At 35.9% G+C, this 14,612-nt stretch overlaps 1 protein-coding gene across 6 annotated transcripts in view; it reads right to left on the bottom strand.

Moving 5' to 3' along the window:
- The window catches only part of Cpeb2 (cytoplasmic polyadenylation element binding protein 2), a 53,276-nt gene that overhangs the window by 17,068 nt on the left and 21,596 nt on the right, over positions 1-14,612 (bottom strand). For 3 of the 6 annotated variants that reach the window (XM_034508546.2, XM_034508547.2, XM_034508550.2), the window contains 2 exons: positions 10,669-10,719; positions 3,529-3,552 (listed from right to left, as the gene is read on the bottom strand). In XM_034508546.2, the coding sequence (XP_034364437.1) occupies positions 3,529-3,552; positions 10,669-10,719 (75 nt within the window). The remainder of the gene's footprint in view (positions 1-3,528; positions 3,553-10,668; positions 10,720-14,612) is intronic. The other 3 variants (XM_034508548.2, XM_034508549.2, XM_034508551.2) reach the window with 1 other exon arrangement.

Here is a 14,612-nt window from a genome sequence, read left to right as displayed (position 1 = left end):
GAAACGAGCTATTACTTAATGTACAACAATTTTTGAAGCTATTTTGCCTCAATAATAATTTCCCCCTTTTCTTACAAGATAAAAAGCCAAAGGAAATCAATTCTTGGATAGCAGTTTGCATCTTTGAAAACTTAATTACCAGGTACATTTTCCTTAAAATTAAATTTATTGGTATTTTATTTTCTTTAAAAATTCACATGGCAGGGTATAGTTTGTATAGCAGCCTCTTTGGAACTGTAAATTAAGTTTTACAAGCAGTACATTCTGTCCTAGAACTACTCAACTCTGCTATCATGTAGCCAGCCCCAAGGTGACCAAAGTGGGGAACAAACAAACAGTAGATAATGCCAGTGCAGCTACCAAAGCTAACGCTGTTCAGACACAGAAGCCGTGGTGTCCAGAAGCCATGGCCAGCTAGCCCTGTGTGGAGCTACTACACTGATAATTGTTTTTCATGCTTGAGAGATTCTGCCCTTTCTCTGGTGACTATTGTAATTAATTATCAAAGACGTGGAAGGTAGATAATCAATACACTCCACAAGATTATTGGAAAGAAAATCCTGGAAATGAATAAATAATATATTCTATATTAAACTGTTACTAACTCTTTGTATATAGTAGCATATAAATCTAAACAGCTACACATTGCATACACCAAACCTCATCAACTGAGCTTCCAAAACTGGCTCCCTCTAAAATTATTTCTCTTATCTTTTCATCCAAATGCAATATACCAACTTTTGGGTTAACTGCCCCCCTTAAATGCTTCCTTAGTACATTAATTAAAAATAAGTTCTTTATTTCTATTATTCAAATATTCCTATATGCATTTTTATTTTTTTCTAGAAAATAGCTGTTTATTCCTCTATCAGAAGTACAGATTGTGACATAGAAGTAGAAAATTCTGAGTAAGAGGGCTTAAATAATCCTACAGACCTCCTAGTACAGTCCTGACCCTATTTCAACCCAGAGCAGTATGTTCATTCTCAGAACAGGAAGGAAGAAACACTAAGGAAAACAACCACTACAAGGGAAAGGTAGTGGTGTTGACGCAAGGAGCTTCAGTGTGCCCTCTTCTCCTAGTGCTGCAGAGCTTCGATGGCTCCAGGCTCCTGACATTCAGAGAAAGCTATCTCACTACTTTTGGTATAATTACACTTTGATTATCCCTAAAGTATATTTCATAAATCAATACCTAGAGCCAGCTTGAGTTAAAGTTCTTGTTGACATTATTAAGGAACTGAAAATATATCAAAGACATTTATTTTGGCAGTGCTTTGGTTTAACTAGAGCCAAGTGGGAAGTCTTTAAAACAGAAAGTGCTGCTCTTTGCTGCACTGAAAGGTCAGGCAAAGGTGGGAAGGAAGAAAACACTTCTAAAATCCAGTGGTCAAGGGGGGGTCAGACTGCTTTCTGACATTTGAGGCTGCCCCACCCCCACAGCATCGGAGCAGACAGGACTTGGGTTGGGCCAGTTGCACCAACTCATTTTGACACATCTCTCATGAACAGAAGCTTTATTTTTTTCTAACAAAAAAGAATGACCAAAATGGACACACAACATTTCACTTGCCTATCAAATCTACAGCACTGGTTCATAACAGGGGTGGATAGAAAGGTTGGAGACAGCTAATGTATCAGCGTGAGGGGAAAATGAAGAGAAAGTAGGATAGCTAGGCTACCGTCTCTATTCCTTTCTCAACTGTCCTTCTGCTGTGCAGGTTTTCCTTATAAAATATTTCTTTTACTTACCAAGCCAAGGTACTTCCAAATTAAAATAGAATTTCACAGCAGCTAGTTTCAGTGGTAAACCTTTCATCTGACCATCCAAACTGGAAGTGCAGCAGTGGGTTTACGTACTCTCTAGAGGACAACAGCTCCATTACAGCCACCGTGTACAAACCCGAGGAAAAAGATGTCGCAGCTCCTGGTTGTTGAGGAGAAGCTGCCAGTTCAGGACAAGAAACTCTGTAGCCTTACACCTTGTGCTGAGGCAGCTCTGAAGTGGAGCACCTCTCTTTACAGCTCCCAAAGGGAGACATAGCTAGGAAGGTAGCAAGTCTCCATCTGAGCAGCAAGGAAGTAAGTGTCTATTTTCCTTCTCTGTATCATCGTCTGCAGTTACTGAGCTGAGCTATAATAAGAAAACCACTGAGTCTGATATCTTGCTCTTAAAAATATAGCACATTATATTTATATCAGAATATGCCCAACTGACTTAATACAAGTTACTAGAGATAAAAATTAAAAGGTGTCTGACATGAAAAGAATTCTGAACTGCTATATCATCTTAAAATCAACCCCCTCCTCAATCACAGATTGGTAAATATTTTCATGAGAGTCAAAGTTCCTCACTGTTAAGTGATCTAGAGCACAGATGTGAAAATAGGTGTGAATAGGTAACCCTCCCACTCTATTCCACCTCACTAATAGCAGCCTTTAGAAAATTACTCAGCCTCACTTTCTTCCAGTTTTTAGAAATCTAAAGAAACTCAAAGATTCGGTCAAGTCTTTGGAGAGTCAAGACTCCAGCAATGAATTTAAATTAAAATATGAATGGGAGCTACTGCTTAAGAACATAAAATACTAGCACTGGTTGCCAGTGGCAATAATGGGTTCTGCCTGGGTATTGGAGAATCACTTATCAACAGAGAGGACTCTACCACATAAGTGTCAAATACAACCAAGGGCACAGTTATTACTGTCTATCTTCCATGGTTTCAGGGAAATTCTGGAGGGTAGAGCAAACACTTGTGATTCAGTGTGTGAAATTGTATACTATCAGGTAGGCTCACTGCTCTACTCATGCTTCTTCTTATGCTTTGCTTCTTCTTACGCTACCTTCCCTTCCTTTCAACTTCTGTACATGGCAAAGGAAGAGGGGAGGATTCAGCCACAGAAGGTGTGTTCCTGCTTTTTCAGGGAGTTCAGTAGTAGCCCCAAACCACAAAGCCTTGTCCCTTGGTCCCAATAAGAATGCTCAAGGAAATCATGCTGTAAGGGAGGAGGTGGGAAGGGAGAGGGGTATGCAGGGGTAGAGAAAGGGGCTGAATAGGATATTGGCTTCACAGAATCAACAATAGAACATGGGTTCTGTCAATGATGACAGTAATCTACTTACATAGGTGTCATTTCCAACTGAGTCAAACAAAGACCAGGGTCATTGATAAGACAATTGGTTATAAGAGTAGAAAATCACATCACATGTCACTCTGGTTAATACTAAAAACTTATTTCTTAAGAAGATATACAACAGCCTTATTTTAGAAGATAGAGACATAATTTTTAATAAGAGTTAAAAATTTGGACAGTTTAAGAAGGATAGATTTTATTTAACAACCATTAGTATGAAAATACAACCTTAAGAGGTTAAGAGTTAAAATTTGAAAGTTGGTAAGTGCTCACAACATGTGATTCTTCTTTGTGCTTTCAGACATTGCATAAAAAAATCTGAGATCAGTAATTATGACATTGATCAACACAGGCCAATTAGAAACAGAAGAACTATAGCAAAGAGAAAGGAATTACCTCGTCTTCGCCCATAACTCCTTGCTGCATGTAAACAAAGGACAAATTGTAAAATGTTAGAACTAAAAATGAGCCCACATATACAAATATCCGTGATATGAAAAGCTATGTGGGCATTTAGAAAATGTTACTTTAAAGCCAATGATAACGTCAGCACTTAAACTTTGCATATTTTACTATTTACAAAGCACTTATACATACATATATATAGATATACATGTGATATGTGTCAGATATATTCTTTGTATGTATTTTATACATATGCCATCTGAGTCACTGTAAAATCGGAGAGAAACACCAATTTATTTGATATCACAAATACTTGTTTCACCTAATCATGATAGAAATATTTAACAATTTATAGTTAAACAGTTCTAAAATAGTTTTCTCAATGAAACAAACTTGAATTAAATTCCTATTTTTCTTCTTTTGATAAAATAATATGGTATATATTGTTCACCAGCTATGTAGAATCAGTTTTTGTTGCAGCCAATGCTGACAAGGTAGTACCAGAAAATATCGATGGTGAAGAAAGTTCACTGCTATTGAGTTATGAAATTAAATCCTGTAATCAAAGCTCAGTTCAGAGCCACTAAGGGAAACAGTTAAATACTGCAGCAAACGACATAAGTGACACTTTCTAGTCTTCTGACATATAAGAGCTGCTGACTATGTGTCTGCCTCTAGGTAAAAGGCATTCTAGTGCAAATTAAAATCACCACTCTCATAGAATGATAAGTGCAATATAAGGTAGAAAGGATCTGGCAGTTTCCATTGTTTCGAAGAATAATGTATGAATGTGATTTCTTCACAGAAAGTTAGCGGCATTGAGAAAATCTTTCCCTCATTCAGTCCACTAAATGAGTGGTTTGACCTGATAATTTATATGACATAAGCATTAAACAAAACAAAGTGAATGCTAGAAGACTAAGGTCTTAATTTATGTTTACAAATTAAGGAAGCAAGAATAATTTAATGTTGAATGAATCTCAATTCAAATTTATATTAGAAATGTATTCTCTCTAACGTATAAAACTTAAAGGTCAAAAGATGTATTTCAGATACTAAGAATGTTCTCTGTTATGTAAGGCTTAAAAATATATCTTGAACTATACGGTAAGGCTTCACTCTAAAGAAATGCTACTCTATGCTATCATGGCATTAGTTCTCCTACAATGATGAGTAGGGAAGAAACACATGTCATCTCGTAGTCATTTCAACTTCCCAGATATAAGTTTGTAAGTGTGAGGCTTCCACAGTCTTTTAAGCAGACTACTAGCATTATCCCTGTCATTACGGTACACAGTCGGTCTGTTCTTGAGCACCAAAAGACTCAAATTCTATTTACACTTTACTTGACACATGCGTTAGAGTGAGGGTAAAAGTAAACCAGACTTTTAGAATTTTGTTTAATTCTTCTAAGACTTAAAGAGGCTTTAAAAATAGTTTCACCTCAAGGGGAAACTAGCTGTAGAAACTCAGATTGATAAAAGTTACCGAAACAGAGCTATTAAGTGAATAAATAAAATTCCCTTAAGTCTTAACAGTTGCAATAAATCTTCAAGTCCCAAAACATTGCATAGCAACACCTCAGGAGTTAGGTCTCTTGCTTTTCCTAGGGGTGTCCCAATAATATTATGCGACTTAAATTTACTATGGAGAATTTCAACCATGGTTCAGGAGATCAAAGATTCATAAAACAAATGAAAACCATTTTTAACAAATTTGAAATTAACCATCAATTGTGTGAGGTTAGAACGTAGACAATAATTCCTTACCTAATAAGACACCACCAGCCCTGTTGATGTTCTTAACGGTTATACTTTTAGATGGGACTACTCAATACTAAAATAGTGAAAACATGTATAAATGTTTACAGCATCTTAAGTTTAATGCCATTCCTAATTGAGCATAATTACTTAGAAAATTTTCTTAACTATCTCATACCAGAAGAATTTCAGAAACCTGTAAAGAGTCATTGTACTTTTTTTTTTTTTTTTTTTTTTTTTTTTTTTTTTTTTTTTTTAGACAACTCTCAGAATCAAAGTCTCTACATTTCCAAAACTAGCAATGTGGCCAGTATGATATTCAGTGTGTAAAAGTACTTGCCATGCAAGCCAGAAGACTTGAGTTCACTCCCCAAAACCCAACCTGGAAGGAGAGAACAGACTCCTGACAGCCATCCTCTGACTTCCCAGGGGGGCATATTGTAGACACACAGCCACACCCGACACATAAATGCATGCTGCCAGGAGAGTAATAAGTAACATAGAAGTGTACAAATGGAGCTAAACTATGGGAAACATTTATGAAATAACCATTTTGGTACCACTCTACTACAAATGATGAGTCTAATGCATGTTTTTATTAAGGTTTCTATGTGGAGTTCTGGTGTCTGCTTCAATGCTAATTCTGAAGCAAAGTAGTCAGGAACCTCCACCAAAAAAGACAGCCATTAGATGAATATTATGTGTTTAAAAAGTTTTCTTTAAACAGTTTGAACTTTCAAATAGAAATATGATTTTAAGTAATTTATTCTTTAAAATATTTTATAAAGCATTTATAAAGAACTAACTTTAACTCTACACAGATTGCTGGTACTCTTTACGTATAAAGAAGGCTCTGAGGTAGTTTGAAGACTTTTATACAAAGGACTATAACATTTGGAGTAGGTTACTGATGCTGTAATTCAGGTTCTAACTAGACAACAATAAGGAAGCAGAACAGCTGTTTAGGGACTTTGTGTCTTAACTACTGGTTCTCAGCTCAGCATAACTAAACTACTTCAGCTAAAAGGTAGCATAGGAAGAAAAATAAAAAATCTGCTAGAAAAAGAGGTTAAAATTCTGTGGGTGAGAAGCTAAAGCAAGTATTATATCTCTAACATTAACAGGACAAAACTAAAAAGAAAAATACCCATGCTCCAATGGCAGTCCTTTTCACAATCCCGCAGCATCACCCACTGCATTCACTCTCCCTGCTGTGAGCAGCCTCCATATAAGGCTACCCATGTTTCCTCACTTCATAAATTGATACAGATTCAGGGCATCCACCTTTAAGAGTACAGCATCAGTAATGGGTTTGTTTTCTTGACCCAAGGACTCATCAAGCCAAGATGGCCTCAAACTCACTATGCTGCTGAGGATCAGCACACTCCTGGTCCTCCCGCTTCTACTTCCCAAGTGCTAGGATGACAGGTACGGACCTCCATGCATTGGGTACATTTCCTTAATTAAAAGATACCTATGATTCATTTCACCCCCAAAATAAGACAAGCTCTTCATCACATATATAGTGTATGTATGTATAATAAATGCAAATTTAAACTTCAAACTAGCTTACTAATACCAGGTCCCTCATCTCATACTTTAGTCTGTCTGTTCCCCTTTTGTGTAAATGTACTAATAATAAATATCTAATTTTCTTTGGGAAAGTGGAGGGAAATGCAATTCAATCCAAGTAGAGACAAATACTTGACATACATAACATTTTTCCTTATTACTGCAGAAAATACAGATTTCAGGCACTGCTGTTATTTTGTCCTGATATTACATATGTTAGGTTTATACACTCAAAAATATAAACATTCTGTCATTCTAAATAATTAAAACTAATGCTTTAAACAGTCTATATCTGCATATAATGTGACTTTATTAAAAGCTGATGAACACTAAATATAGATATATATAGTGACTTACAATAAGAGCAGTCTTTAACCATCAAGTCAACTTTATTTCAAACTTATCTGAGGAACTATGGTCTATTCAGAAACAAGAGCCTCTCTGTGGTTACATTTATATGGCTTTATTTTTTCTTTTGAGGCAAGGTCTCCCTATGCAGTTTTGCCTAGATAGATGAAAGATGCTATATACATGAGGCTAGTCTCCAACTGACATATCTGCTAGCTTCTGCTTCCTGGGTGCCACAATTAATGGCTCCAGGCTCCAGCATTTTAGATTTAAAAATATGAATCGATACAACTCCATGAGCTATGTGGGTACCATGCTTTATCTCATGCTAAGGGACATCTGAGTAGCAGCAGAGGCTCTCCTTAGTACAATGCTGTATTATCAGTGTTTTGATTAATTTTCTATTCCCCCAGATTTATTTAAAGCTTTGTCTGACCTTTCTAATTTTAGTATATCTAATTTGCATTATATCACTATTATTTATATTTGTATTATGTTTAATTAAAGAATTCAGGCCTGATGCACTGTAATCATTGTTTTTTGTCAGCTATATATTCTCAAAAATACTAGTTAATTTCAACAGCCATGCATTTATTGAATAATATAACTGTGTATCATTGAAATTTATCCCATCTATTCCATGGAATAAGGGTCCCACACTGCAGCAAACTTAAGGGACCCCAAGGTTTTCTTTACATACAACTTCTAATATAGCTTCTTGACTTTTCCTGCAATAATAAAACAAGCTTTCTGCTTATCATAGACAATATCCTTGCAAAACCTGAAAACACCAGTTATGTTGTCTCTTCATCACATGACATGCGAAGTAACCTCCCTGCGGCTCCTTGTCTGTTCTCAGGACTCGACTTTCACTTCTCCCCGATCTTTTGCACTGACTTCCATCATTAACTCTCCCCAGCTAATATGTACTCATAGAAGCTGTTCTAAATATATGCATGAATTCACTCAGTCCTCACAGCAGTCCTCCAAGGCAAGCAGCATGCTTTGCCTTAGATATTAAGGAATGAAGTCAAGGTCGAGTTAAGTATGCTGTTCCAGGTTGTACAGAAAGGTAAGCTGGTGTCAGAGTCTGTGATGCTATCCACACACGTCTACCAAACATAGTGATGCAAAATGAATCACTAAATACTTATATTTAAAGTAAATAGGGTTATCTATGCTTACAATAATAAGTAATGGCTAAGCAACTTAACCAACTGCTCTACATTTGAGTTAAATCTAGACAATAAGATGCTACACTTTCTTCACCAGTCAGTAATATTTAGTAACTATTTAATATAGAAAGAGCCTTGTGCTATTATCACTTAATCCCCTGGTTTCCTGGGAACATAATATGCTAAGAATATAGCTAAACTGCATTTGTTAAAGAATAATTTCCCCTTACCTCTGCAGTTACTTCCCTTTATTTGGTGACCTTCATTTCTCATTCTTTAAGACTTCCTCACCCCACAGATGTACCCAATTAAGTGACTCTTGTTTAACCTCTTAACTCTTCATTCCCAAGAAACAAACTGTCTCTTCTCCTGACCTGAATACATACTGATAGCCTAGAGTCATTACCTTCTTTTCCTTCCCTAGTCCCTTGCTAAAAAAGCTCAAAGTTTTCAGGTTGTCTTTCTTCACAGAGTAAGCATTATGGCCTCAAATGACAGACTACTAAGAGTGCTCATATTTAGAAAATAATAAAATAAAACAAGCATAGTTTCTATTAAATATAATTTGCCTGAAATAAAATATTCTTGTGTCTTCTTTATGAATAATAATAATTCAGTCAAGATTTACAGGACTTTAAGCAATTTGCAAAAGCAACTGATTAACAGTTTAGTGTAACAACAACAAAACAAAACAAAACCAAAAAATCAAAAACAAAACATAAGCTGCAAAACCTTTGTGCCTTTCCAATGTCCTTTCTTACGTGACAGGCATTCAGCTGTAATCATCTGGGTTACTCTCTAGGCAACAGCACAAGATTGATGTGAATAATGTAACTCAGACATCTTTGCAGGCTACCAGGCTACCTTGTTTCAAATGTATTCTGACACATGAAAATTAAAATTTTCAGTGACTTTTTCAGAAGTTAAAATAAAAATCATTTATTTCTATTTCCCACACAGAATATTTAAGGGAAGTGGATCTATATATAGTTTATTGTTACCAAAGCTTATCATATTTCACAAACTGAATGGGCAGAAAATTACCAGTAAGCCAGTTTGCTGTTTTAAATCCAGTTTCAATAGCACCACTTTAGTCACAGACTAAGGAACAAAGACTAGATCCTTAGAGAAGGAAAAGAGGAATAAACAGGTCCCTGAAGAATGTTTCAGGCGTCCTCTTTCTACAGAAGTCCCAGTACTTAGACTAGGTTACACCAGGCTGCTATGTGTTAGGAAACTCGGTACATCACAGTCAGACTGTGGACATCACTGCCTCCATGGCTGTACATTCCCCAGGCAGACAGCTGTCTGTTCTCCTGTCTGTCACTATCATCATCATCCACATGGTCTAACTTTGTAGAGGCCTCACTTTCAGATTTGCTTCCACAACTTCATTACATCTTATTTCAACAAAGCTTTAAATGAATAAGAGCCAAGCCAAAGTAATAATGTGGTTTGAAACAAATTTTACTTTTAGTTCTCCGTCCTCTTTGCCTTCCCTTACCTGCCTCTAATTCAAAATTACTCCTGAAAATCACTCCCCCAATTCCCACTCCCATGCTCATGTTTAAGCTACATCTGGTGACTATAAATATTAATATTTGTCCAATATAGAAAAAGAAATTTTAATCAAAGTTTTTCTTTTCTGACTGGTAAACTCTTAGCTTCCAGGTAGAATACATTAAATCAGTGTGATTACTACATTCATAAATTGACTAGTATATATTCCTTAAAACAGACACAAGGGCTTAACCTCAATACTAGGGTCTATGTATTTTGCAAACTTTTATCTCATATAATTCTTATAAGCTGTGAGATTCTATCTCTAGTTTATAGAGTGGGACATAGGAAACTAAAAACAAAGTCACTTGTCCTTGGTCATAGCTTGAAATAGAACCCCAACATTCAAACAGGGATTGCTCCTGAGGTTGGGATGGCTGAGTTATGTTACTATAAATAAACTTACCAATGACTATTCTTTTGGGGAGGAGGACAAACCACACAAATACCTAATTCCCATAGCCTTTCTTCATGTTTGTACAAGTTGAGACTTCATTCTATTGCCCAGAATTGTGTGTATGTGTTGGGTCACATGATGCTCACTCTAGCATCCTGCAGAGCTGGGACTACAAGTGAGCACTGGCATGCCTCACCACAGGTGTGTTTTATACGCTGACTAAACCATCTGTATAGGGGAATGTTCAGGGGGAATATGTATATAATCAGCTTCATTTGTATGAACCAAATGGAAACATAAAATCTTTGGTAAAACTTACCATTTAACATTAACAGATTGTCAGTTCCTGGATGTGGATAGCTCAAACGACCTTGAAAAAAAAAAACAGGAAAAGAATTTGAAGATTATGAAGCTCTTTGAAAGGCAAAAAGGGTGGGGGTAAGTAGGGTTAAGAAAAAAATATTAAGCACTGTATATTTTTTAAACTAAAAAGTTAATCTTTAACTTTGAAACCTGGAAACAAAAGGAGAAAGGTAATTGTAGTTCCCAAGCCATAGATCACAATGGGATTCGAGAGCAAATGAAAATATAACAGTGCTTATCTCTATCTGAATTTTAAAAGCAGCAAGGGTATCCTAGTCCTGAGCACATAATACAGGAGGTTTTAAAATGGACCCAAGCAGTTTGAAATTTTCCCTAGGTTTTTTCTTGTCAAAAATAAAGCTTCAAGGAAATGTATTTATATTTTGAAATCAATAACTACAATATGAAAAATGAGAATACTTTTTAATTCTTTATTTAATGTAATCTTATCCTGTCATATTTAAATAAAGAAATTCAAAAAAGACATCCTAGGGTAATACTTCATATAAGTATATCCCTCATTCAGAGTTTAAAAATTATTTATGAAGAAAAATCAAAAATTCTAAGGCTAGTAAGAACAGTAACAAAGTCACTCTTCTTGAAGACTGTATTTGTAAAATTTGGAGATGCTAAAGATGGTATCCTGAAAACATGCTGTAGCTCAGTTAGCATTTGCACAACAGAATATTTGATTGGCTAATGCCAACACCAAGGATGACCTTTATTGCAGCTTATTAATATGCATTTTTTCCTGGTGTCTGACTCTGCTGGTTTATTTTTAAGGCTACATTAAAATGTAGTACTAGGACTGCCTTCTAGCCCCTTTTGCATAGCTCTCTTTTAACAGGACAGTAATCCTACATGAGAGTCACTGCCGTCAGAAAGGAGAGCATAAGCTTTGGATTTTGAAAGAATTATTTAGAGTACTGTATCCACGCTTACGACCCTAGCCCAAAGCTCCGAAAAGACTTATTATATACAAATATACTCTACAAGCCAGAGATTGAAGTGAATTGATTACCTACTAATATGAGAATAACTGGCAGATAATCAAATTTTGATCATAAGTATATGTACACATGCACATATTAATGATGTAGATATTCACATATTAAAAAAATGTCTTGGCATTTGAATGGACTTAAAAAGGCACAGAAAACAAGTTCACCATAAAAAACTATTTGCAAATGAGTATATGCTTGTATTTATGTTCTAAAATATTAGAGATCACAATGTAATAACTCTTTACAATTAAATGAGCAAATACAGACTCAAATTATTCAATTATTTATCTTCTCCTACAGTGAAAATGGTAATATAAATTAATTAATATGTTAATTTTCACAGTTTTTTTTATTTATGAAATCAAAACCATTTGCACAAGGTACTTGCCAAAATGAAATCATGACCAACATCTGTAGGCTTATTATATGCAAGGAGTTTTTATAGTTATCAACTGCCAATTACTTAGTCCTGCTAACAAGCCCTTCTATTTCACACTATTTTCTTTCCATTTTAATATGAAAACACTTTATTACAAGAAAGACTAAGTCACCTGCCTGAGGTTTCATCATTGGTAGGAATATTTGATAAGATGGGAACTATCTGGCTTGATTCTCTTATTGACTGCCTGAGACTGATTTCCTATTAATAAGACAATATAGGAAAAAGCACGCATAGACCACTTAAGCTCCAGTTCAAAATAATACATAAAAGTATACTGCTTTGAAATAATCCCTTGCTATTAGTCTAAAAGACTGGTGGTACACAAACTGACTCTGGTGCTTACTAGCAACAATTTCTTTTATGAAAAGGGCCCAAAGCATAAAAACTATACCTCTCAGTTTTGCCACATGGTGTAAGATCTGGACAAAGAACAAAAGATAAAAGTGTGATGTATAATCTTTAGAAAATATCCTTTAAAAGGGAAAGACATTCTTTTGTTTTGTTTGCTGAGATGCAGACAGATGGCTAAATTACAGGAATCCTAGGCCAGGAGGCAGAAACAGGATGCTCCAGATAAAAGAAAAGTGAAAAGGAACTTAGACATCTGTTTTACCCATAACCAAGGTACTTCTAAAAGAAAGCATTTTAATTGGGGGCCAGTTCGTTATCATCATGGTGGGTAGCATAGAGAAATGGAAGCATGGTGCTGGAGAAGTATCTAAGAGCTACATCCTTTTTTTTTTTTTTTTTTTTCAATCAGCAGAGGTATATTGGTAAGAGTTGGCTAGCCAAGGTCAAAACTGTAAGAGCTACATCCTGATGACAGAACAGAGAAGTAGGTACCAGTGACACACCTCCTCCAAGGCCACACATGCTCCAACAAAGGCAGCATCTCTTCAGATTTCCCAGTCTACTAAGGGTTGATGAAGTACTCACATATATGAGTCTATGGGGGTCATTTCCATTGATCTGCTGTATTCTGTGTGCTCCACTCTACACAAGAACCTCCACCTCACTGAAATGATTTTAGTTTCCTGATAACCCACAGGATCTAAGCTTACAAAATCTTGAGGCAAGTCACCCCTTATAATTGCAAGCAAGCTTATAGAATGATCTTTTCACAGAGGGTTTACTACATCCATAAATAATGAATATTTGCTACTTCTAGGCAATCTCCTTTTAGCATTAACATGGGCCTGGTAGACTAGCTTAATGGGTAAAGTTACTTGAAGACCCGAGTTGACCCCTGTGACCAATTTGGTGGAGGGAAGGAACCAACTCCCACAAGTTATTCTCTGACTTCCAAATGTGTACTGAGCTATAGATACATGCCCACGCGCACACACACAAGCACATACACACAAGCAAATGCTTGCATAGGCACAAATGCACACATGCACACACACACACACACACACAGATAAATAAATGTAAAAGATTACAATATTAATGTAAAATATTTTTAAATGCATATTTTTAAATTTTACATGTCTACGAAAAGATAGACTTCCAGTATCTTTATTAGTCTACTACCATTTTAAATAATGATGCACGCACACACACACAGACACACACACACACACAGACACACACACACACACACACACACACACACACACACACACACACACACACACACACACACACATATGCATATATGCATGCCTTAGCTCATGTTGGCCATTTAAATGTATATTCAGCAAGTGGTTGTACTGACAACAAAACAAGCTACATCTTGCTTGGACAAAGTATCAGAATCCATTATAATAAGCAGCTGGCACCTCTTCCTCTAGAGGGATTATGCTGGCCTTTCTGCTGCTTCTCTCACGTATCAGGAATCCTCCCATTGGAAGGTATTTCTACTTCTGATTTCTGCCAAGGGTGGCATTCCTCAGCACAGTCAGATCTAAGTGCTAGGTAGCATCATATATCACCCCATTCCCAACAGCAGCTTCTTTCTTCCTCTATCACCATATCACATTTTAAAAAATGATCTAACAATTTTCCATGACTGCTCTCTTTAAAGCTAAAGGTTTACTAAGAGCAGGACTTCCATTTCTGTTATTGTCTTTCTAGCACCTACAACAGAATGATATATAATAAGCTCTCAAATATTTGTTGAATGAATATATCATTTTATTCTATGATGTGAAATACACATTTGACTAAAAGCAATTATCTAAAGACATGTTGATTCCAGAAACAAAGTTAATGGGAATAACAAAACATATCAGAGACTAAAAGTAGTACTTTTTAATCTTTGCCAAGGTAATTTTTTCACCGTCTTTAAAGCAATTTTCTTTAATGAAAGCTGGAGTATTATCTTATTATTGGTTTTCTCTCTATTTTCAGTTCTAATTAATCACGGTGCTCTTCTAAATAGCATCATGAATTCCCACACATCTCTACTCTGTGTGTCCAGGACATGCATGACCTCTCTGTCTAATGCACATG

Source organism: Arvicanthis niloticus, chromosome 7 (assembly GCF_011762505.2).
Source record: "Arvicanthis niloticus isolate mArvNil1 chromosome 7, mArvNil1.pat.X, whole genome shotgun sequence".
NCBI lineage: Eukaryota > Metazoa > Chordata > Mammalia > Rodentia > Muridae > Arvicanthis > Arvicanthis niloticus.
This window is presented reverse-complemented; position numbering and strand designations above follow the sequence as displayed.